The sequence below is a fragment of the Brachyistius frenatus genome, unplaced genomic scaffold (genome assembly GCF_029030835.1).
Source record: "Brachyistius frenatus isolate BFR_SWC_R1_liver_20210118 unplaced genomic scaffold, ASM2903083v1 Contig_2, whole genome shotgun sequence".
Classification (NCBI taxonomy): Eukaryota; Metazoa; Chordata; class Actinopteri; family Embiotocidae; genus Brachyistius; species Brachyistius frenatus.
In genome coordinates, this window is record NW_027210601.1 from 1,935,008 (window position 1) to 1,961,072 (window position 26,065).

Sequence of the window (26,065 nt, forward strand, 5' to 3'; positions counted from 1 at the left end):
TAAAGCTTAGTGTGTAAGCAGATGTAGAGCAGCTCGAGGCTGATGCTACTTCAGCCCCGTTAACTACGGTAAGCACGCTCTTCATTAGACATTATTGTGTTTAAATGCAAAGAGGGGACATTGAGCTAAAAGAGTACAAAGTCCGTGCTTACTGCAGAAAAACACATTCACATCTAATCCAGTTTGATGGCTTCAGATGTACTGTGTTTGAACATCTTCTCACAACAACACAGAAATACCTTAGTGATGGAGACGAGAATGTATTTTTGTTTTTTGTCAGATGAGATGTTTATTTAATAATTTAACAGGTTCTTCTCTCATTGGAGATTGCAATTTACACATCCGTTTAAGTGTATCCCAGTAACAATATATTTACACTTATACAAATGTTTGTTTCACATAAACTGTGGGACATTTTATTATTCATTTATATCAGCGCAAAGAGAGTCTCGCCATCTAATCGAACTATCTCGATTTGTGTTAAAAAGGTGAACAGCCTTCAGATTAAAGTGATGACTGAGCTGCATAATTTAAGAGCAGGAGTACAACAAACTAATGCAAAATCAGTCTATTATCTATTATTGGCGAGCTCCCTTTGTTTAATATTCAAACTCTTAACACTACACAAAGATTGTTCTCTTCTACCAATCAAAACTGTATTGATTTAAAATAAGTCCTGATAAATGTAGTTGTTTTCTTGCAGCACAGCACATTAACTCATTTATGTGACACACGCCTCGTCAGGTCAAGATCTACACTATATTTCAGTGGTTTTCTAATCTCGCTCTACACCCACATCTACAGTTTATGTGCACACCGATAGAAGTACATCACACTCAATGCCATGCTGCTGTCACAGAGCTATAATTGTGGCTATTGCAGAAGCTCTGGTTATGTTTACAGTGAGTGGGTTCACAGGTAGATGGTTTCCCCTCATATCATGCTGTTAATTGGAGAAAAGCCAGGCACCAAAAAGTTTTTAAAAGCAAAAATTGCTGATAGTAAAGGTAGGTTCAAGGAATACGCCAACATTCATTTTTTTGCTGGAGTTAGATGAGAAAATGAATACAACCTGTACAGTATCTTAGCTTAGCATAGGCTCTGTCTGAAGAATCACCGCTAAAACTCACTAATGAACATGGTAAATGTTGTTAACAAGTTTAATGCCCCCCCCCCAAAAAAAATTAAGTTTAAAAATGTCAAATTGTGGTTTTATGGCGAGGGTTGCCTGGCAACTGCTCCCAGCCGTTTCCCCCATTAAAACCCCAACTAGATGTAGGCTGCACAGCCAGTTAGCTGAGCAAAAAAAAAAAAAAACCCTGAAAAGATGTTGAAACCGTTTACTTTGCTCTGTCCAAAGGTAACATATTCCCCCGCCAGTATCTTTCAGGTTCACCAAATAACCTAGCTGTCAATCCACAAGTTACCTAGCAACCTCACAATGACAACGGGAATTCAGGAAATCACTGCTCCTACCAAGACAATAGGCTGCTCCAGTACATAACCCTTCAAAACCAATCATTTATGTTGTATACCTCAGTTTCTTTACGGATTAAATGATCAAGGTATAAATGTGTTCATTAGGGAGATTTCCAGGTGCTGGAAGGTGGATGTCGTTACCTTTGAACAGAGCCGGGCTGGTCAACAGCTTGCCGAGGTAACTGATCGCTGGAGTCGTGTTAATCTCCTCATCTAACTCTTGTCAAAAAAAACCGTACTATCCTTAAAAGTAATGCAACACACCCAGGAGCCCAACACGTGGAGGCACAAAACAAGTGAGTTCGCATCCGATGTCGCTGCGAGCGCAGCCCTGCTGTGAAACGTCGCTCTGCCGGCCTTTAAAATGAGAGCCGTATTTTATAATCACATTGTCACTGCGGTCACATTAATAGGGATGCATGTAAATCACGTGATACAAAATCTTGACAGCAGCAGTTGGAAGGACATCTGATAAATTTGTGCGTTGCTGCTGCGGGACAATACAGACAGATATATTAGCTACCGTTACGCGTTTATATTATGATATGTATCCGGACGACAGCAAAGTGCTAAAACACCGTTCAATAAAGCAGCCTTTGATGTCATGTTCAGGCAAATCCCTGCATACTTATTTAGCTCATTTATTCAGATAAGTAGCATATGTTGACATTTTCTACGCTCAATCAGTAATGCTCACAGCTCCCTCTCTGTTAAACACATCACAGTGTTATGAGGAAATATAATGGTATCGCACTGACAACTCTGGGGATGTGGTGGGGGAGGAGGAGGAGGTTGATGAAGCCAGGTGTCTACGAAGCCCCGAGAAATGGTGAGTGATGGATTATTATTCACGATGTGCAACGGATTAATATGAGATCGCAAATGCAGGGCACACGGAGCTCAACAGGCAATCACAAGGCTGTAGGATGTCGCTGATGCTGGAGGGACAGCGGGGCCACTTTCAGTCCAGAGTTTAATGAATCAGTTGACGGGGGACGTCGCTCCGATGTGGACTGATGCTCCAGGATGCTTTGGTGTGATTTAATCTGAGTTCAGGCTTTGGTAGGAACATGCACACGTTTGGCGTGAAATTGAATATCAGCTGCCTCCGGATGAAAACACACTTGTATGTTGAGGTTACGGTTCAAGCAATCAAGAAAGGCAAATAAAACGTGAGCCCTGGGCAGATAGCAAATTCTTACCAAGGATGAGCCTTTCAGCGCTACATTAGAAGGATTATTACTTGCTTCGGTTGAAACATGGCCTTGAGCATGCATGAAATGCAATGTCAGTGTTGGATGTTTACAGTGAGTGTCGTAGTAACTTAAGGAAAGGTGTTAAGTGAAGAAAGCTTTGGGGTTACAATACAGGATGCACAGGTTGACTGACGGTGGCATCACGCGCATGGACAGTGATGCTGTTTGTCCATTACTCGTGAACAAAACCCAAACACCGAGTTCAGATCAGTCTGCAACGATAGTTCCACGTTTAAAACAAAAAAACAAAACAAAACAAAAAATGCTTATTTTCTTTCTTGCAGAGGGTCAGATGAAAAGCTTCGGTCTCACGTTTATACAGTAAACATGAAGCGTTAGTGAGGAGGTGATTATCTTAGCTCAGATAAAGACTGGAGACGAAGGGGGAAACAGCTAGACTTTACTCTGTTTGTCTCATTAGCACAAAAACCAAACAGTAAAAACAACAAGTTGTGTTTTTACTGGGGGGGATCACTAACTTCTTGTAACCAGATTTTCTAAAGGAGGTCATTACTCCCTGCCAGGAAATAGTCCCTCACATACTCCCCCACAAAACCACAAATTATCATTTTTACATTTCTATTTTTGGACAAACTAAACAAACCACAGTGTTTTTTTTTTTTTTTTTCTTTCCTAACTACCCCTCCCATTTCCAGTCTTCATGCTAAGCTAAGATACGCTAACTGACTGCCATGTCTGCCTTCATATTTACTGTCCGAGAGTGGAATTAATCTTCTCACCTCTATCTCAACAAGAAAGCAAATGGGCATTTTCCCCCAAATAGTAAGCTGTTCTTTTAAGTCTCTCTGCGTCTTTCCTGTTTGCTCATGAGTTGTTGTGCTATTGTTGACCGCATTTCCCAGAAGTAACATAAAGCTAATATAATTTTTGCTTCTTGGTAAGCCTGTGGACAAAAAAAATAAAAATAATTTAAGAGCCTCTGGGCAGCCGGACCCGGGCATCCATTTGCTTGTCTCCACAAGCCAGACTGTAGCTGTTCGATGGCCGGACTGGCTGAAGGCCAACATCTCCTCTGATTTTAGAACAGGACTAAACAAGGCTGCACCACAGCAGAGGCGGCAGGTGTTTTACAGTCAGCACGGCCACAAACTGCAACCCAGAGGGTAAATGGGTACTGATTTCTTCTTTGATGTTAAGTAGATCAAACGGGGAATAATTTGCTGACATGACTGGAAGACAACAACAAATCCCTTTTGTTCCTTCACTATAGAGTATCTCCACGAGTTAAAAGAGCAAAATGCATGATATAAAATTGCTCTTTTAGGATTTAATTATTCTTTGGCTATATGTAAAATCAGAGGAGATGCCAGCAAAAACACACCACGTACCACGGTCAGCTAGTGGAGACGAGACACATTATTCGTCCTTCTTGGCGTCTGCGTTCTGTTGTCCATCCTGCGGCGCAACCCTCTGCAGTACCAGCAGACCGGAGAAGGTCAGAGAGATGCCAACCCACCACAGTGTTATCTGGGCTTCCCCGAAGATCAGCTGGCCCAGAAAAGCCTGCAAGATTGCAGTTGATAGCAGAAAATCAATATGTGTATAAAAATCCAAACAGCTGATAAAAGATGCCTTGATGGGAAATATCCGAGAAGTTTAACAAGGAAGAAGCATAAACCCGGGCCGCAAGTTATTTCTGAATATAGCCCAGCCTATTTTCTAAAATGAATCAGCTTATATAAGGAAGAAAGGATGTAAGGTCAACCTGAAATTATGTTCACTCTCCACAGTCTGGTGTGAAGGACTTAGCTTGGAAGCAGTAAAACGACAAAAAAAAAAGAAAAGAAAAAAAGAGGGACTACGAGAGAGGCTACTTACGGAAGATATGAAGTTGGAGGCAGTGGTGGTCACAGTGGTTTGGGTGGAGGATGAGGAATACCTGAGTGCTTTGGCAAGGAAGGTCCACATCACAGCGTTGCAGGTGAAAAGCAGCCCACCACACAGCAGCCTCAGAGGGATATGAAGCTGGAAAGCAAACACAGAAACTTAAAAAAAAAAAAAAAATCATCTCATGACAAACGGTGTTTGTTTTGCTTCTGCTCGAATGCACAAAATATAGTCTTACTGCATTTCACAGCCAGCGACAAAAACGTGCAAGGGTGATTCAGTTTGATAGCTGAGGGTTTACTGATGTATGATCTTTGTAAGAAGTAACTATGGTAATACAAAGAGGTAGAACAGAATGGGATTATATAAGTACACCATCACTAAAAGCAACAGCCTTGAATTACAGTGAGAAGAAGAAGAAGAAGAAAAAAGAAATCGGTAGAAAAACTGGTAATATCCTGGCAGAAAAATCAAGTTTTAAGAGATCAAATTTACTTCAACCTTAAAATAGAAAATTGTGTAAATTTACAGTGTACTTTCTGTACCATTCACAGACACTTCTGTCCATCCTTAAGCTTAAATGTCTGTAAAACTATAGCACATTCTCAGCAGCATTTGCTGAAATTTTCTTCACTACTTGTTAAATCCTTAACATAAAACATTTACGTTAAAAAATGTATTTGTTTATTTTATTTTTTTTAGATCAGCTTCGCCAACTCTAAAAACAACTCTGACATTATACCTTGGTTGTAGTGATGGCTGACTTGCTTTTTGAATTTCTCGCGCTTGACTGGGGTTCTTGCTCCCACAATGCAACGCCTATTAATAAAATATGTCTGAAACACCTGTGAAAAATGAATGCAGAAAGTTCCTTCATATTAACACAGCGCAATGCGCTGTAATTTTTTTTACAGACTGTCAGACAGGCTATCTGAAATCCCTGTATACGATGGGTACAAAACCTAGTTGTGCAAACAAAGAGGCATTTAAACTTGTAAATACTAATTTGTTCTTTTAATTGGCCTACATGCTTTTAAAACGGGGATCGCTGTTTGACGTTTGAGGCTCCTGACAGCTGCCTGCAGATGCTTCTGACATCACTGTGACGTATGCGGACAGTGTGAAGGTCATACACGGATCCTGACCCCCCCCCCCACACACACACCTCTCTTTTAGATACCTGTCCTTTCTCCGCACCGTAACAGGACCACGCGGAGACAAGTTACACGATCGCAAACTAACGCGATAGCGCGCTCTCGTACGAGCTGCAATGTCCTTCAGCACGCGGACAAGGCACGAGAGCGCAGCAGCAGCAGCAGCTGCGCGGGCTCCCCTGTGGTGATGATGATGATGATGATGATGGTGCTGATGCTGAGGGAGTCAAGGAGGAGAGGCGAGGCGGGGATAACCCCCCCCCCCCCTAACTTCCTCCGTGAGAAATCACCCCGCTTGCGGGCGCGCACGTCGGCGCTGCATCATTCACACAGCCATCCTCACTGCGTTAATAATTCACTTCGACTGCGGCTATGCCTCACCCGGTCACAGGCGGTCGTTTCATCCGCTTGTCTAAATTTCCGCTGCTCTCCCCACGTCCGGAGTCCGGTTTCGCAGACTCCCTTCAGGTAGTCGGCTCCGAGGGACAGTTTGGCCGACGACGACGCCACGGCCCCGAGGAAACCCGCCAGCAGTGCATAGAAAACTCCCGGGAACATGATGATACTGATGACAGCCGCGGCGCATTCTTTTCTAATCCATTTGTTGTTTTTTTGACATGTCTGCTGCTGCTGCTGCTGCTGGTCCGGCTTGAGCTGCCTGCATAGTTGAGTGTCTCACTGAACACGTTTCCCTGCACTTTCTACCCACAGCCGTCCGGTGGCAGTCGCACAACACATGGTCAACCCCCCCCCCCTGACGCATTCTGGGAGTTGTAGTTTTAACATGTTCTAACCTTGCGTGGATGAAGACGGCGCGAGTTGTCTCCAAACATGCTGGGATCATAATGAACGACATTTATGATTTAGTTTAACAACATTAGGGTACCGTGTTTTTCCATTTATTCAGATTAAAACAGATTGAGATTAAGAAGAGTTTGTACATATTCTTCTGGGCGATTAAATTAATACTGGGTGGAGTAGAGGACAATCAATACTAACGTCCTTCAGTGTGGGTGGGACACTCAGTAGGACTCCATTTGATCCAGACTCCGTGAGCCACAGACTTCTATTTCCCTTCAGCATACTGATGAGCTGCATGGAGGCTTATTACTTTAACCACATCAATTTAAATGGATGGGAGGAGTATGTGTACCTTGGTAGAGAGATGAGCCTGTCAGGGAGGAGGAACCAGAACAAGATGAAATTGTTCTCCTAATGAGAGGCAGAAAGTGGAGCCAGTGTCTCAAATATATGGGCCTGCAAGAAATAAAATAATAGCAAGAGTCAACAGACACAGACGTCCATCTCTTCATTAGAGTCGGTAGCTGAACATTTGGTTACAGACAGATGCACAGGAGAGTGGTGTCAGCATTGCAGTCGACTTTATTCATCTATTTTAAGTTTTTTATGAAGTCAAGCATGAATCAATGTCACATAGTACTACAGCATTTCAAACCCACCCTTTTGCGGGTATTGTCCCCACGGACCTTTACAAAACACAAGACTAAATAGCTTACAGACAAAACGGAACAACCCACCAACAACAATGAAATTACCATAATAAGTGCATTAATTTGCATGTGTGATGTCTGCCCTTGCAAATAACTGTGTACTGTAAACACATTTTTCTCCAAGACAGGAAGTTGTCCACCATAACAAAAAGAAAATCTCGAGAAAAATAATTACCCACATCAGAATGAATATTGAACTTCAGAAAACTGACCAACAGACAGGTGTTAAAGTTTTGTTTTATGTCTTCCTGTTACCCCTTTTGGAAATAATTCCCACTGACAGTAGGAAACACCGACATTCGCAATGATTATATTCAAGTGTCCCAGCTACGCCGGTGGCCAGTGTGCACAATATCAGGACCTTAAAACCTAAAAAGGTACTGCAGATGTCAAATCAATCATCATTCATTTTGTTAGACCTATTTACAGGTGTGATTTTTGATCTGTGACATAGTTCAAACATGTTTACCCTGAAAAAGATAAGCTATTACTTTAGGCATGTCTATTCTGCTGTCTACAAAATGCAAATGTCACCTACTGCTGGCTTACCTATAATCCCTTTTATATAGTCTAATGCCAGAAAAGTCTGACTCTCAACTCAGTTTGGGGCAGTTCTGAAGTACTGTACTGTCTCGGCTTTGTCGTTGTCAGAATTTCTGAGTACTCCTGGGACAATTACATCACACCTTGACAGCCTTTTCTCAGCCAAGTATATTTCCTGTCCAGCAGATGTCTCTAGCGTGCTGTACAGACTCACATACACTTCTACCACAACCTGCTGTGGATGTGCAGTAAATTATTGACTTGTAACCTGCATGTCGTCGGTTGAGGCAAAAATTTGTTTGAAATGCAACCTGTTTCTCCTGTCGAAGCTTTGATCACTTTTTTTTTTTTTTTACCACACCTCCGTATTGCTTTTCCATTTTGACATTTGTGAGCAGTTCAATTTTAATTAGTCCATAAATAAGCCATAGTAGTATCATCACTGCTTTCAATGCGTGTGTGTGTGTGTCAAGTTAAGTTACAAAGTGATTTTAACTAGGGTGGAGATCAGAGTCCTTAAAGGAAGTTAGAGGCAGAAAAACAAGGAAAGTAATAAAACTTGGAGCTAAAACAAGCTCATAACAGTGCAGGGAGTTCGTAGGTGTTGTCTGCACATAATGTGGGTGTTTTCCTGTTGTCTGTGGAAGAGGATATTAGAGTAGTGAACAACAACATAGAAGTAAGGTGTCCTCTGCTCTTATCTCACCGAAACAAGCTTCAGGGGAATGATTGTCCTTGGTCTGTCACATTTTGACACTGTTATGTTTCTGGAGTGTCTGCTTAGCAAGAGAAGTCTGAATTCAAGTAGAACCATTAGCTGTTACCTTCTAACTCAGAGTTTCCAGCCTGAAGCTCCTCTTACAAACACAAGTGACAAGTTAGCGGACTAATTGGGGTCCTTCTGCTCCTGTACAATTGAACGATAATTGAGCCCATAAAGATCTGCAGTGACACTTTTGCTCAGCGGTCTGTCATTGCCTTCTTGTATCTTTGTCCACCCTTTGTGCTTCTAGGTCCTCCAAGGTGATCTAATAAGGAAAAGAATGTCCATCTTCAAACTGTAGGATTCATTAGTGTAATGACTTTAACTACAGTGTGACCTTCAACACTGTCACTTACTCGAAGACAAAAACATTTTTTTTGGACAAAATTCAATCAGAATAAAAAGTTAACAAATGGACCTGTCTTCTCTTAACAACACATCTTCCCCTATTTTGCTTCAGCTCGAGTTTAACTTTCTTTGGCATGGAGCAGCCCAGGAGCATTGGCAGCTGACCGGCTCCAGTTAAAATGTAACTTTTGACTGTTTCGGTAATGTGATTATTTATTTTTTAGCACACACACACGCACGCACGCACGCACGCACGCACGCACGCACGCACGCACGCACGCACGCACACACACACACACACACACACACACACACACACACACACACACACACACACACACACCAGCTACACAAAAATTACATTGGCAAGGCCCCTACAATCAAGCATGTCGTGACATTGCCCACGCCAGCTATTCTAAAGAATATATTTGGCAAATGACACATTGTACAGATGAAGGTAATTGCAGACTTGTCTTGACTTGTCTTCAAAACTTTCCACCATTAATGTCGCCGCTCAACTGACCTATGACCCCATCACATCCCCACACTGCTCCCACACGGCAAATTAGCACGCCTTGGCTTTCTTATCATGAAATACTTTACTGGCATGAATATGTACTCTATAACATGTATGGAGGTGAGTTTATGATTTTGTGGAGGCTCAAATGTTTTTGTTATTTGTGATTATTAACGGACCTTTATTCCTACACCTGTGTTCTGACCTTCAGTGGTGGTTCACAACAAAAAAAAAAAAAAATCTGAAGAGAACAGCCCCCATTTTCATCTTTAGCTATCATACTCTCCAGCCCCATATGAATATGCAGGACTTTCAACCCAGCATGGAAAGAGGCAACTAGCACAGACGTACAGTCAAGTACTCACCAACAGTCACACACCCCAGAAAATCCCTCTCCTCTGTTCTCAGCCACACACACACACACACACACACACACACACACACACACACACACACACACACACACACACACACACACACACACACACACACACACACACACACACACACACACACACACACACACACACACACACACACACAGCCAGTTGACCTTGTCAGCGTGCACGGTCAATAGCCCTCCTCCAGACCATCAGGTACTTATTGGCGAGGTTGCTGATCTTTGTGAATAATGCAGGCTGTTTTGCAAACATACGAAAGTTTTGGCAAGTCAAGCATCACCACGTGTTATTTATACAAACTGCACTCAGTTACACAGCTCACTTCGGAATTAAATAAAACAGAACTACAGTTAAACCTAATAACATCATAATATGCCCTAACACCCCAATTTTAAGATTACATTGGAGTAAAACCAGCAGAGAACATTAAGGTCATTTACATGTCAAATAAGCCTCTTTTAGGAGACATTTTACGGCGCCGTCTTGGCGGCTAGCAGTTTGCAATGAGCAGATAAAATGTTCCCAAAACAAACAGTCAAAATAATCTCAGTTCCCATGGCTGCCAGGAACAAATAGATCAGGTGAAATGCTAATCTAGTCCAGCTGTTCTCTGTACATGCAGTGTCAGCTGAGCAGAGAAACAAAACAAGGGTGGTGCTTTCTTTACATTATTATCCAATTTCGATTTGGACTGTTAGTCTGCTGGAAGAGAGGAGATATATGTGGATTATGTGTGTGTATTGGCACACAAAATGATTGGCAGTGCAGAAATCTGTGGGACCAGGACAGACATCCTCACACAGACAAATGCTGATAAGATTTCTGGAGAAATACACCAGTCCTTATTCAAATTCTCACACCCACTCACAGAACAAATTCTGCTACTCAGGAGTTTTCCCAATAACCTTTTAAAGTGTTCACTGACCAAGCAAAGATCTTTTGCTCCGAAATACTGTATCAGTGAACAAAACTCTTCATCCTGCCTCTCACTATTCACCTTTCAGATGCCAGGATCCATTAAAGTCTATGAAATATATCGGGAAAATCAAGACATTCGAACCAAGAGATGAGAAAGCGTGCTGAGGGAGGACTTCTTCACACAACTTTATCTTTAAAGCCAAGTCTCAGGCCTTTCTTTTCTGAGTCTTGCGATCAGTCATGATTGTTTTCTGAAATGCTGTCAGATGCAGTATCCAAATGCCAATGGACGGCAGCACACTTTGATCAAGTGCAGTTCTGCTTGCTTAGAGTTTGCTGCCACATCCTGAAATAATCTAAATCAAACTACTTCTTTGAGCACTTTATGGTCCAAAAAATGTGCAGACACTTGAATATGACACCCATACCTGTGAGTGTTGATCATCTCCGTCCAAAAGCGCAAGTCTTTCAAAAGAACTTTGCTCCCTTTCAGCCACAACGGGTTTAGTGTGGTTAGCTCCTAATTCAAGTCCTGGCTTGGAGTTGATGTTCCAGTTCATCTCAGAGGTGGTGAAAGCAGCTGAGGTCAGGGGAGTGAGCAGACCAGTCAAGCTCCTTCATACCACACATGGAGAAACATTTCTTTATGGACCTGGCTTTGAGTCACAGTCATGCTGAAACAGCAGTTACAATCAAACTTGAGGTTAAGATGTTAATGTTGAATCAAACTGAAGCTGCTCCTCTAAAAATGATCCAAAAAAATGTAGTGTTTGTAATTTAAAACGTTAAACTAAAGCTTTCATAATCCGTTTGATAAACACTGCCATCTACGTATGAATAACAATTATCATTCCTAGTTCCTAAAAAGCTCAGATTTAAAAGATGTGAAAGCCTATGGTGTTCTCCTCATCTGTGCTCGGTACACAAAGCTTACACTCATAAAACATACTGGACTTTGAAATCAAGCGTCCTGGAGTAGAGCACAGAGTGGAAGTGGAAGTTAGCTTCGCTTTAGCTGAATGGTGTGATGATGTTGAACTTTAGGGCTCTGACTTGTGTCTATGTCTGTTTCAAGACAAAGCAAACATATTACTACTATAAAGGTACTGATAAACCTCAGAGTTTTTCAGATTGTAGATCACTTGTGCGCTTCAGATGCAATGGAGTCACGATAAAGTAGTCAGCTAAAGTTACTACCGTTAACCAAGACTATAAAGTCTCTTCTCATCACACAGTGGTAAAGGGCAGAGGTGAACACATTATCCCGTTACATGTAATATTTACCCCAAATCTCTAAGAAAAACTAGACACCGAGCTCACTGCTAACAACACAATAACCAAATTCCCTCCAACAATTCTTGCAAGGTATCCTGGGGCGAGGAGTAAAGTGGCCTAATATACGTGATACATTCCTATCTCCATAATATACAAATTGAAATTCATAACGACATGTGAGACAAGCTGCCATGACCTCTCATAATGAAATGCAGCTGACCCGAGCTTGACTCAATGCAGCTTTTAACGAACCATTGACTGTCTGTTACCCAGGGATTTTATTTTTTACCCTTCTGTATTGATCTTTCCTTTGAGGCTGCCTCAGCTGACAAGCAGCAGGAATCTATCAGTGCTCTGCTAAGTGTCCTGTGGAGATTCATTGGGGCTTGCCTTCGATTTCTCAGCTCAATCTCAGCCTCTTCTTAATAGCCTACAATGCTCATCGGCCTGGTCTTCATTAAGGTGTCCCTTTCATCTCGGTCATCGCGGTTGTGATTGTGGAGGGCATGTGTGAATGGGTTATGTAATACTCTGAGTAAAAGAAATACCAGCGTCCCTTTGTCCAGTAATGCCAAGCAGTTGATGTTTCTAGGTGTCAGACCTTCTCCGGTCTGCTTCTTAGAAAAAAAAATCAATTGTTTGCGCAAATGATTCAGTAGTCGGGTTGGTTTTTTTTTCCTATACAGGGGACATTATAAAGGCTTCAACTTTTCAACAAAATCTGATACTGTGTGTTGTATTTTATGTTGTTTGGTCAATAAACCAAACCAAAAAGTTTGTTGCTAATTCACATTGTCACTAGTTTCTTCTTCTTGGCCATGTTAACCGCGTGGCTCTGGGGATAGATGTCTGTTGGTCGGTCTGCCCACCATGTTGGTTTGCACTGAAATATCTTAAGAGCTAATGGATTCAATTGCTATCAAATTTGGCATTAATGACTATCAATTTGTTTGATGTTAACATTTGTGACTTTGACTTTGTGACTTTGACTTTGACTTGGATGGATTGCCATGAAATATGGTTCAAACATTTCTATCTACCTCAGAGGGACATCTAATAGTTCTGATGATTCTCACATCCCACAGTTTATGTCTTAACACTCATAGAAATTATATAATTTCCTTTTAGTGTTAATGCAAAATGTTTTTGCATGCCAGCGTACTAAACTAAGATGGGGAAAATGGTAAACATTTCTTGATAAATATCTGCATGTTAGCATTGTCGTTGTAATGTTAGCGTGCTGACGTTAGCTTTTGTGCAGCTGCCAGCGTATGGCTGTAGATCGACTGTCGAAACAACAACGACAACAATGGAAATTTTGTTGAGCATGTGTGATGAAAAGGTCAACAAAATTAACCAAAATGGCACGTTTGTTCCTTTTCAAAATACTTCACAACGTACCCATGGCCTTCCACCTATAGATGATGCAATGTTGTAGCAATGCTTTTAGCAGGAAGGTTTTTTTCTTTGTTCCCAGAATGTTCTTCTTAAAAGCAGGATAATGTTCTCTAAAAACGTTAATGCCCTGTGGAGTTTAGTGTCATAAAACAAGTCTGGAACCTGCACAGTTACGCCCATGTTTAATAACCTCTTAACAGTCTTGTTCCCTGCATTCATTGGTGAATTCATTCTTGCAGTCACTGCATATTCATATCAGTGCATGCGCGTCCTTTGCACAAGAACACAAAAAAAACAGGGATCCACTTATGAAAAACTCCTCTGTTGCGTTATTAGAGATGAAAGACTATGTGGTCTGGATTCTCAAACCATTTTTCAAGTAATTAATTTCAAGAAAGAATCATTCTTCCTGGAGCTTTAGGGGCCTGTGGAGGTCTGAGAGGCAATCGCCCAGGTGAACCAGATAATAATGCAGCCTTGACTCTGCAAGACATTGCTGTGTGGTGTTCCTTATATCTTTTACTACAGAAGCTCTACACTTAAATAGGTTCGAAGTCCAGAGGGGAACATGTTTTCTCCACACTGACATCTAAAAGATGACTCAACTGAGAATTGTGTTTTAACTTTCAGAAAAAATATATCATAAGCAATTAAATGTACCTTGAAACTGCTCAGCTGTGTAACCTGATGCAGCTACTGCAAAGAGAAAGGCCTATTTGTGTTTCTCTCTGATGGACTCTCCTTTGATAACACACGTGAAAAATGAAGGTTTCATATGCAGCCACAGAAGAAGTTTATTATGATCGGGATTACGGGGAATCAAACCAGCATGGTCACCTAGGTGCATTTGAAACAGATTAGTCTCTGTAATTTAGCTTTAATGTTCTTTTTGATATATATATATATATATGTGGTATTTGTTGGTGAATTTGGGTCATTTTCTGGACTTGTTATGATTACAATATTAGTATTTTTGCTACAGTGTGTTTAATATTTTAATAGTGATTTTTTTTTGTTGTTGTTCATGTTGTGGCATATTTGTTATCGTTCAATAAAATTCCTATTCCTGAATTGAGTTAAACTACTACACGTTGCTTTTTAATTTCCTTGTAAAAACTGGACACTGTCAGTACCCGGATGATGCACTCAAAATCGCCCGAAGTTTTTATTTTAAATGCTGGACATTTTCCACATTCAACGGTCGCCATCTTGGCTACATAGCGGAAAGAGAGGGATTGCAGATATACAGATTTTTTTTCCAATTAAAGCGTCAGAGGATGCTGCAGCTGTTGCACAACAACACACAAAATATTACACCAAATACCACCATATTGCTGTTGGATAGAAACCATGAGTATGTTTATTGTGTGCATTCAACAGAGAGCATGAAAACACTTTAATTTGTGGGTGAAATAATAAAAGCCAGCAGATCTGTTGGCAGTTGCTGCATTCAAATGTTACGGTTATTTCCTGTAAATAGGGAATGGCAGTGTGCGGTCTGAGACAACACTACCCTGTAGAAATTTAAGTACTACACAAATAATTGTACTAACATGTAAAAGAGTAGGCTATATATCAGTGTACTAAGAGGAAGTACGCTATTTGGAACACAGTTTGTACGCGCTCTTTCAGATTAATTTTTTTTCAGATTTTAGGAAGTGTTTAAAAAAAAAATTGCCTCGACAACACATAAAAGCCAACTAATGCTGACTCATTTGCAGTTCCTGCATTTGTTCAATGAGCACCATCTCTTGTCACATAAAAGAATAAATGAGGTCAATGTAAGTTTGGTCCTCAACAGTTAAAGCTGAATGCATTTTACTATATGGTATGGTAGGCTATTCTGCCATAAAATTGTCTGATTGTCCCCATAAAACTCCAATATTTGTTCATAAGATACAAATGACCTAGAGACCTTTTTTTGTAATTGCATTTCCTCTCCTATAATATTCCCTTCATGCTGCAGTTATTGTCTCTAAAAAAATATGATTAAAAGTCGTGTGTAGCCTCTGAGCTCCAAACATGACTCATCGGAGGCTTTTCCAGTCTTTTTTGGGGTTTCTTTTTCCTTTTTTTGGTATGATGATGTGTATGATAGGATTGCATTGTAATATCCGGGGGCAGGTCCAGAGTGAAGGGGGAGTGTCTCCGCTCTGCTCTCCTTCCTACCACGAAAACGCTGGAGGAAACCCACATTGCCACACAGACGTGCACTGCAGTGGAGCGAGCAAGACTCAAAAACCACCGGGGAATATGTCAGCTTTCTCACGCACCGAGGGACGCTCAAAACAGCGGCGCAGTGCAGTCAATGCATACCCACTGCCTCTGTTTTAGTTTGGCAGAAACACATCGCCCTCTTTACCACTTATGCTCTGCTGAAATCTATCCTGCTGCTGCTGCTGCTGCTTCTGGTCCATCCCTATCCCCTCCTCCCTTCTCGTCCTGCTCCTCCTCCTCCTGCTCTCCGCCGTCCCGTCGCCAGGATGGACAAGACGCTCTGCAGTCCGCATCCCGGGACCAACAAAACCAACTCTCCCTCCTCGGATCTCCGCGAAGGCTCGTCGTCGAAGAAGCCCGGCGGGCGGACAGGGTCGCAGAGCCCCGGCTCCGGCTCCCTGGGCGGCTCAACCGGAGCAGGAGGCAGCCGGGGAAGTGTGCTGGGGAACAGCATGAATTTGCCGCTGCAGGCGCGCAAGAAGCAGCTGGAAGGAGTGCTGAGCAAATACACCAACCTGATCCAAGGCTGGCAGAACAGGTAAGCACATGGATGGAGGTGGATGGAGAGAGGGTGGAAGATGGGGGAAGATGTTGGTGGTGGGGATGCTGGTGGGGGTGGAGGGCTGCTTCTGAAATGATTTACTTTCGGTTCAGGTGTCACCTCAGGCTTCGTGTTGTTATTTGACCCGTCCACGTTGCACTTTTACCACCACGTCACTGTGAGGGGGAGGAGGAGTAAAAGGGGGGTGACGAGGTGAGGGGGTTTAAATCACACAAGCTTGTAGGCCTGCTGATGAACTATTTTATTCACCTTTATAAGGCAGACACACACTAATAACTGCAAAACAGGTTTATACAACATAACAGTCTGCAATAAATTCGTGTAAATATTTTAATTATCACTTCTGTCCACCTATCAGAGAATTATTGACTAACTCTTCATTTTTTAAGATGCAGTCAGTAGAAATGTTACATTTAGAGTTAAAACAGCAAGTAATTTAGTACTGAATCAGTTATTAAAATAATTTCTTAAAGTGAATAAAGTGCTAAAAACTATAGATACAGTCGATAATTGTTGGTTGTCTTGGTCCTCTAAAATAGTAAACTAAATATATTTGGCTTGTGGAGTGTCATAACTTGGACACTGGGAAGTTGTGACGGGTAATTTTCACTATTTTGGAATATTTTATTGACCAAACACTTAATTAATCAAGAAAAAAAAAAAGCTTAATCAGAAGTTCAGAAGGAAAAATTGATTCACGGTGAATGATCAAACTTGGAAATGGCTAAAACAACTAAACTGATTAATCAGTTCATTGTTGCTGATTAAATTTATCCTTCTTTGCCAAATAAATAAATAAAGTAGTTGATTAATTGCTGCAGCACTAAATTGTTGTTCAAAATATCTTAACCTGAGTAAAAGCATCCTGATAAAAGATGGTTGTTTGTGTGAAAAAAATGAACATCAGCAGTTACATTGTGTTTTACTTATTTTTTTTATAGTTCAGAACGGTTTTGTTTGCTTGATTAATGTGGCCAATAAAATATCAGAAACTATTCTAAAAAGTGAAGATCACAGTTTTCAAAAGCTCAAGGTGGACTAAACAAAACTCTTGTTGACATTTACAAACAAAAAAAGACATTCTGCAAAGTGTCAGATGAGACCAAGACAAAGTGTTTGGTTTGAAAAGGTAAATGAACTTCAGTTTTCTGAGCATATGTGAACACTGGCCTGTCACAGGTTGTTGCATCTGCTGATATGCCTTGTTGCTTTGATATTGATATGACTCCTATATCTTGTTTTTATCTGATACTCTGCTGCTCCTGAAGCACCACAGCTGCTCTTGTAATGAAGTACAGAATAACTCAGCTACAACAATCGAGATCACAGCAGTGCATTATTGTGCAACTGTACCTCATGCAGCATTTATGGCTTCACTCCCTGCCTCGTCCCGATTTACTCGACTCAAACATCGACGAATACCGAGACATTTTTATGTGAAGCTATGAGTGAATTTCCTAATTCTAAAGTACTGCTCAGGTCTGCACTTGTGGTGAGCCACATATGAAACATCTGGTTGTTTTTTTTCTTTCTTTTTTCTTCTTTATAGAAGAATAGAAATCCTTTTTTTGTGTGAATCTCCTGCCGAACAGTTAACATGAATTATGCAGGATTTCCATTGTGTGATTAGGCATTAAAATTAGACTTTAAATTTTTTTTTTTTTTTAACCAACACAGAAAGTAGTGCATCCAATTGTGTAGCAGTGCTGCAGAAAAGAAGGAAGCTCGGGCTGTATGGTAGTGTGTGTGATCTGGGCTAGAAGCCAGTGTATGTGAGAGGGGTTGGATGTAGGGAGGCGGAGGTGGAGAGAAAGAACGGCTGCTCCCTGCACTCCCATTAAACTGACATACAGATGATGCACTGAACTGCGTCTTGATACGCACCCACAGGAATACCTGGGAATAAAAAAGAGACACGATCATTCCAGGGAGATAAAAGTGAGTTAGTACTGATTAAAAGAAATCTCATTAGTTGTGATGTTCTTGTGAGATTTGTCATCTGTCGCCTGTGAATATACACACAAACGCTGTATGTGAACAAATATGACAGTGTATCATGAGCAGGGATGTATGGATTTTAAAGATGAGCTGATATCAGGAAGGGGATTACCAGATCAGTTTGTTCTTTGGAGTGGTGCTACCGGTCCTGTTTCAATTTTAAAGCACCTCAAGGTGAAGGTCCGGCTTTCAGGGAGAGCTTCCTTTCAGTCCACTGACCTGAGTCAGCACCACGGCCTCGAGCCCGGTTGATGTGTGGACACAGATAGCGAGAAGTGACTAAAACATCCTGAAAATGTAGCTTGAAACTGAGAAGCCTTTTAGTGGCAATCAGATCAGATAAGTTGTCTCTCGTGAGCTCACGAGTGCAGATTTGCCACATTAGTAACCTACTGACAGCGCTGATAGTCACTACTGGTACCACTACATCTGCTGTTAACTCTACTCTTGATGACAAAATGTAAAACATGGCAGCATTTGAATACAATTTTAGAGATGTTTCTTTACGTCTTTGGAAGGAAGAAAAAGCTTTACTAATTAGATTTTTGCTTTGCGCTCGATGTTTCACTGTATGGATGTGACTAATCAAAGCTGTGATGTTTATCTGTACATGAAATTAGGTTAAAACCATATAAGTGAGTTAGGGTAATTCCTGGAATCATTTTATTATTGAGCTGTGCATAATGTGTTGTTCAAGGCCGTTGTGTCCCTCACAAATCCAGGGAAATCTTGGACAGGTCAAAGAATGACCATAAGGTGGATAATATGTTATTTGAGGGTCAGAATTGAAGCAGCGGAGTTTGTTTTGTTTAATAGCTAATAAAATAAAACTCCTTTAAGGCCAGCAATTATTACTGCAGGTCTAATGATTATTGCTTTATTTTTCACAAAATGAATGTAGAATATTTCCAGTATCAGTCTATATCCACTCTACATCAGATTCCTAAACTATTTAACATGCTGTAATTTGGAAATGAAAGCAAAGTTTTGTTCAAATATTTTCACAGATTCTGACATGCTATAATCCATGATTCTTTGAGCTCAAAAAGGTTTTGCTGCCACATAAGATGTCTTAATAAATATATATTAGGTTTTCAATGGAGGTGGACACGGAAATGTAAAACAGCTTGAACTGGATTTTAGAACAAACATTGTTAAGAGTAGAAAGTGACAGCTTTTGTTTCAGCCAGGTCAGAGTTCAAAAAGACACATTGTTCTAAACCCATGAGAGGTAGAAGAGAAGAATCTAGACAATCTGTATTTTCCCATGTTGTTTTTAATGTTTGCTATACTCACAGTTGTTATGTGTAAGTGCCCACAGCTTTTAAATATAGATATATTTGAAGCTGGCGAGGCCGTGCTCCGCTGGAAGATGGTCTTGGGCTAATTATGGTTGTCAGTTACGTTCAAGTCTTCTTCACGTGGATGAACACGTTATGTTCGGCAGCCTGTGTCGTGGTGGGCAGCGGACCTGAGTGGAGCTAATTCTGCCACTGTGTGGGCGGCCATGTGTCAGCGTGAAGTGCTGTTATGTTGTGGAGATGCTCCGTGTGGAGAAAATGTGCTAGGTTGCCATTTTTGGTTTCTATATGTACGTATGCAGTGCAGGCTATGCTTGTGAAGACTCTAATTAATAATCTAAGCCATAAAAACCTAAACTTTAAAGTTGCTATGTGTTACCCCACACTCCAAACAAACAAGAGGCAGCATATTTACAGAAAGTTAGGGTGTCCACCCTTATTGCACAAAACAAACTTTCCCCTTCCCCCCAAACGCATCGTCCCACCCCCACCACCACACTAACAGAATTATTATTCACATAATAAAGGTCACCGTTTACAGTAAATCTGCATTTTGCCAGTTAGCATGGACCCCTTTTGACTCACCAGTCTATAAAGAAACATTCAGCGAGTTCAGCATGAAAACTCCAATCTTTTACTCACCAAGAGCTGTCTCGGTGCTGTAAACCAACGTCAGTGTTCATTTTTATTTTGCTTGTCTTTCCATCACTTCTTTTCTTTGCCCCCGAAACATTGTTTCTTCCCGGGAGCAGGTGGTGGTGATGCTGGTCACTTTAACTTCAGCCGTCGTTATGTTTACGGTTGGATTCAGTGGTTACCTGTTGTTAAATGTTTTGACCAGGGTCAGAACCTTCAATGTGGTATACAAGAGGTTGGAAAACAATACTTCGTCTTCCTCTCATGTTGCAGACTGGACACCTCAATGACTCACTATCGCCTCTAGAGGTACAAAGTGGTATTATGAGACGGGATGGGCTAACTGATTTGCATGCTGACTTCAGTACATATCTCTGCAACACAAGCGCAGACAATCTTTGTCTTAACTTAAAAACTATTACATGTATTTCTTTACATTCTTTTGATAATTTTAGTTCTTTAAAAGTAAAAAAAATAAAATGTAAGAGATAATTGCACATATCTTTGTAGTTGCGTTGGAAAGTGTCACTTCAGTCTTGAGAGAGAAAGAGGGGCTCACTACTGTTGCTCAGCATCACTATTTATTTATCACTAATGTTTCATTCCTCCTGAATCTCCTACAACAATGAATGCTGTAAACTAAAATAGTTGCATAAAGCCCGCCTTACATGTAAAAACATTGGTCTTATGTTCATAGTTTTGACTGTCATTTCTGTTATACATGATAACATTATACTCACCAAGTCCAGTGTGACTTGAAGCTTTTTCTATAAACAATAATGGAAAAGTAAGTGACACACAACAGGCCAACAAAAAAGGGATTGAAAGTTGAACAGTGTAACATGCAACCATGTGCAAATGAGTTTAAAATGTGCTTGAAGTTAAAAATCTAGTCCAAGATAAAGTAATGTAAGCAAAAACAATAAGCCATTTTGCTATTATTTTGGATTCGTATATTCTGTCTAAACACGACCTAAAAGCAGATTTTAACCTTGAAACGAGTATTTGAAGGAGTAAGGAACCACTCATGTTTCAAGGTTGAAAAGATTGATCTGCAATTAAATGAACACGCACACGCACACACTGTTGCTGTGTATGAGAACTCATCTGCTTAATGCTGCACTAGAAGACGTAAGAGTCCATCTCGGGATTAATAGTTTGATATTATACAGTCTCGAGGCTCCCAGACTGAACAATCAGGCAGCCCGAGTATCATTCATACACTCACACACACACTCGCAGCATGTTTAGCATGTCTGCAGTGATAAGAAAATAGTCCTGCTAAGCCTTGGGTCTTTTTTTTTTCTTTTTCTTTTACAGACAAAGATGATGTCTGGTGAGATTCACCTGCTGGAGCTGTTAGTGTGGTAATTCTACACTGATGGTAGTTAATGCTGTTTTTCTTGTTTAATTGGAGCACAAGCTTTTGATTGTGCATGGTGGTGCAAAACTGGTTTCCAGGGTGATGATGGCGGAGATAGACTTAGTTTAAAAAAAAAACCTAAAGCATGAAGAAAGACCTCTGATTCAGATGTATTTAAATGACTTTTCATGCAGCAGATTTTGCTCTGTTGTTAGTTCATATTCTGGGTTTCAGTTACTCTTGCAACCCTCGTGCAGATATAACAACATTTCTATGCAGATCACAGAATACAAAACATTTATAGCTCCCTCAGTCTACTTTTCAGACATCGCATTGTATGATATGAGGCTGCGAGCGTTGTTGCAAGTATAGATCCTAAATCTATGTCTTCTTACTGTCAGCGGTCAGCAGGGTGGGGAGCACATCGTGAGGGATGAATCATTTCTTTGCAGATCTGCTCAGTGGAAAGGAGCACCGCTGTGCTTCTTTGATCAAAACTGTGAGTCGGGGTAGTGCAGCTCTGGTGGGTGTCTCTGTGGCAGAGAAGAGGAAGACAATTTGGGGCGTTAGCTTGGCTTCATGTTGAGGTTTTTTGGTCTTTTTCTTCCCTGTTTTAGGAGCTCAGCTCATTTGTGTTTACTGTCTTGATGCTGTCTTCACTGTAGTTTGACTCAAGCTGGAAAAAGGGTTTGATAGATACAGTTATAACTCCACTTACATATTTTTTTCTGAACTTTTAATTATATCCCATTGTCCTCATCAACAGATTTAATTATGGTTTAAAGCTTCAGAATAAGTGAGTAAATGGACCGTGTTTCAAAACATTTTTGTCAGCTCTCTTTTCTACTGGCGGGCTCGTATGTGAAGAAGTTTGATCAAAGCTGAATGAACTTTTGCGTGATTTTTTTCTAATGTTAATAGTGATTCAAATAATATATCGAAAAGTCATGTTATTGACATGGAATATGTTACAGCGTTGGCTGTATATACAGAACGATTGATAACAGGATGTTAACTCACAGTTTGTTTAGTTTCTATTTGTTGGATTTTGATCTTTTGTTCAGCTAATTACTGTGGATTTTTTTTTTTTTTTAAACCTTTGTTCTCATTCTTTAGATTAATCTGATTTTTAGAAAAATCTCTTCAACAGCTTCCAATTGGTTCTTTCAAAGTGTTTCCATGGTTATTCAACTGATTTCATTGCCTGTGTTTATAGGAGATAATGAGTTCATTACAGCGATTTCACAACAAGACATTCATCATTCATTAATTTCTCTCTCTGTGTTTATCTAGGATTTACGACATCCCATTCAGACTTTTTGAAGGCGACATAAACCGTTAATCTACCGACCAGCTAAGGTTGATGTTGGTGCTTTTATGTAAAGAGTGACTCTGATGTTTATTCGGACTTGAGACAACACACTAAACTGACATTACGTTATCATTAAGGGGTGCATGTCTGAAAAAGGTTGATTTTGGCTAGTGCTTCTTCAGCAAGAAATAACAGAGAGGCGAAGTGAATGAGTGGCTGCTGAAGAAGTCAAGGATGCAGCAAGTCTCAAATCTTGTCTGGAGGTGGAGGAGATCAAACCTGAGTTTAAAGTCAGGAAATGTTAGACACAATTTTGGCCTGAAACAGTTCTATAATGAGATGCTCCTGTTGCTCTGTGTCTGCTGGATGTCTGAATATCTTGGCTCATGGAGTGGTTAAAGAATGGTACACATGATAGCATGGGATTGTAAAATGTTGTATATAACCTACACATTTTATTACCGGACAAATATCACCCACATTGCCTGCCAATGACTGGTGTGATTTACTACTTCTTACTGCTCTGACGTCCCTCTGAGCATTTTTGAGAATTAACTGCCAAAAGAACAGCGAGGAGATGCAAATTCTGCTGACAAGTTTCTGTTGATGTGGACACGTGTTTGACTAAGCTCTTTTTTACAGTGTAATTATTGTTGCGGTGGTGATTTTTATGAATGATAGCAGCAAAAAGTGGATCAGTATTAGGAAGTTGTTCTTCTTTTTATGATTTATGGATACATTTAAAATAGTCTGCAGACATCTCAGTGATATTTCAGAAAATTCTCCAATAAATATTGATTATTTACATTATGTATTGCCTAAATTCCTAAAAGTCTTGGATAACTTTTTGCTCAGACCAAAAGCAGCCTTAAAACAACGTAAGGTCCAGTTTGAGAAACAGAGCCAAGACTCTGAAAGTTTATCAGACACCAAAACACTGCACATTGGTTTGTGTGAATTTATAAAGCCTGCAGTCGTGTGCTTATGTTACAAAGTAATCCACCAGGAATGTGCTCAAGCATGTATGTGACCTGGCATCCCAGTGCCTTGCCCGATGATGTTACACTGAGCCAGGTTTAACTTTTGTTCAACTTTTTTGTGCTAGGCGACCTTGCGTTTTCCACCCTCATGGTGCCACAATAGTCCCATTCAAATAAATGGGAGGGCTGATTTGAACACCACTTTATAGCTTTCCCACTGTATAATATTCTAATCTTACAGGCCGGATTATCTCCGCCATTTTTTTTTAACAGTCAAGGAGTTCTCGTGACAAGAGGCTGAATATGAAGCCCGAGGTTTTCTATCCGGCACCATCCATCATGTTAAAGGTCTGCATTGTGGTTCAGCTGCAAAGGCAGAACTTGCCCAGAAGGGTCAATGGTAAAAGCCTCCATTCTGCTGACTGAACAGGCGGCAGGCGGGAATGAGACCTCATACACTGTATGTGTGCTGTACTTACAGTGAGTGAGGGAGAGAAACAGAAGGCTGGATAGAAACTGACGCAGGCAGATTGTTCCCTCATTGGCTGTGGTCGACATAAATCGACTGATGGAGGGGGGCAAGACCGGGAGTGTGGATACATTTTCAGACAGTAGTGTTCACTGCATCCTCTGTGGGGTCTGAGGAAGGTTCATGGGAAAAGTAATAGTTGAAGACTGAAGTCTTTCATGATGATCTTCGTCATGAAGGAAATCATAATTTAGACAATTGTGTCCAGTGTTAATGCAGTGATATTTTAAATGAGCTGTTCATCTATTAAGAAATAAATACTGAAACCTTTGCCCCCCTTTTTACTACAAACTTGAAAGGCCTCCCTCCTCTTACTGTGTTTTGCTTGTAACTTAGCTTGCTTGATTTCCCATTTAACTACTGAAACTCTCAGTTCCCACCATTAATCTGAATTAAACTGATTTAAATGGGGTGAAGTACAAATGAGTATTTTGATTATTTCTTAAAAGTTGTCTGGAGGGTCTTTTTCAAATCTGTTTACCTCAGCAGGAACATCTTCCAGCGTCTGTGTTTCACGGCCTGGTGTCCTGATGTCCCGCCTCCTACCTTACAGTGATGTTGGTGTTGGCTTCAGTTCATTTGGATCTAGGAAAAACAAGCACAGACAGCATTAAAACGAAACTAAATCCAGCAGGAAGGTTATGTTTCATTATCCATCACAGTCTCAACACAAAGGTGCTCTTTGCGTTCATCAGCCGCTCTCGTGCATTCATATCTCTCCCCTCCTCTACTCTGCTGGCGTTGGCCCGCCGACGGGCTCTTATTAGAAGACCCACCCCCTTGAAAGTGTGCAACCAATCAGAAAAGATAAATCACAACCGTGACAGCGGGTGTTTCTCCATCTCAAGGATGTGTCCTTGGTAAGTTGCAACCTCCTGGATGCTCAGTCATTAAATCCTGCTAAGGACTGTTCCGATGTCTCGGATCCTTCGAAATTGGAACAAGGACAGAGTCCTTTGTTCAGAGAATTTTCAAGAATGCATCATATTTATTCTTGGTGTCCTTAAAGCACACATATGCCTGAGCACATGTACAAGGGCTGGACGTGTTCAATGATGTACACCTAAAAATGGATCAGTCACATTGACCAATACCCAATCCGCTTATTAAAATCAGTATTAACACTGGTACCAATCTGGCCTCTCAGATTTAATCAAACAATGGCTGGTCAAACATTTATATACAATTATATTTGAATTCGGGACATTTTAGTTTTGCAGTGAAATTTGTCAGTGTTTTCTGACATTTCATGTACAATGTAAGTTTACTGAGCCAAAACATAAGACCTGTTTTTCTTCAGGCACTGGATCTGTTGAGATCTATGAGATTGATCTAATAATATACACTTGAAGGTGTGATAGATATTTTTACAGTTTGATTGGTTGTTGGAGAGACTATTTGTCAGATAAAAGTCTTTGTTTGCAGGACACACTGCAATAACATGTTTCCAGAGGCAAGCAATATCTGTTGATTGCAGAAGAAAAGAAGTAGCATTGCCAGTGTCCTAGTTTCCTGAAGACGCCCATATTAAAAACAACACCTGTGAGATAGAGTGGACAGGTGACACCTTGAGATCGCTTCAATCGTCACCTACAACCATGAGGCGATAGGAAGGAGCCACAGCTGTGTGCTGATCAATAATACTGCAGCCTCCGTAATTGTAGACGGAAAGATTATTAACAGGGTGGATCTCAGGAAAAACAGGATGAAATATGCTGAACCAGAAGCCTAGATAAATACAACTGCTGTTACCTCA

General features: G+C 40.8%; 2 protein-coding genes across 5 annotated transcripts in view; one reads left to right on the forward strand and one right to left on the reverse strand.

The window, feature by feature from the left end:
• Window positions 1–263: 263 nt before the first annotated feature.
• LOC138617606 (transmembrane protein 42) lies at window positions 264–6,449 on the reverse strand. Its single transcript, XM_069692749.1, has 3 exons — window positions 6,119–6,449; window positions 4,575–4,721; window positions 264–4,259 (listed from the first exon to the last, which is right to left on the reverse strand). The coding sequence occupies exons 1-3, from the start codon at window positions 6,293–6,295 to the stop codon at window positions 4,113–4,115; spliced, it is 471 nt and encodes a 156-aa protein (XP_069548850.1). The 5' UTR covers window positions 6,296–6,449; the 3' UTR covers window positions 264–4,112.
• Window positions 6,450–15,638: 9,189 nt separating this feature from the next.
• Window positions 15,639–26,065, forward strand: part of LOC138617722 (oxysterol-binding protein-related protein 10) — a 71,857-nt gene continuing 61,430 nt past the window's right edge. For 3 of the 4 annotated variants that reach the window (XM_069692972.1, XM_069692963.1, XM_069692980.1), the window contains exon 1: window positions 15,646–16,166. In XM_069692972.1, coding sequence (XP_069549073.1) covers window positions 15,895–16,166 — 272 coding nt within the window. In that variant the 5' untranslated portion in view covers window positions 15,646–15,894. Of the gene's footprint in view, window positions 16,167–26,065 lie in introns of all 4 variants that reach the window. The other variant, XM_069692987.1, reaches the window with a different exon arrangement.

Bases quoted from the DNA above. Each gene is read 5' to 3' on its own strand.
- LOC138617606 (XM_069692749.1), bottom strand. From the start codon at position 6,295: ATGTTCCCGGGAGTTTTCTATGCACTGCTGGCGGGTTTCCTCGGGGCC. The intron at 4,722-6,118 runs GTGAGGCATAGC...TTTGCTTTCCAG, and splicing joins AAACGACCGCCTGTGACCGG to CTTCATATCCCTCTGAGGCT. The intron at 4,260-4,574 runs GTAAGTAGCCTC...GCAATCTTGCAG, and splicing joins CCTCCAACTTCATATCTTCC to GCTTTTCTGGGCCAGCTGAT.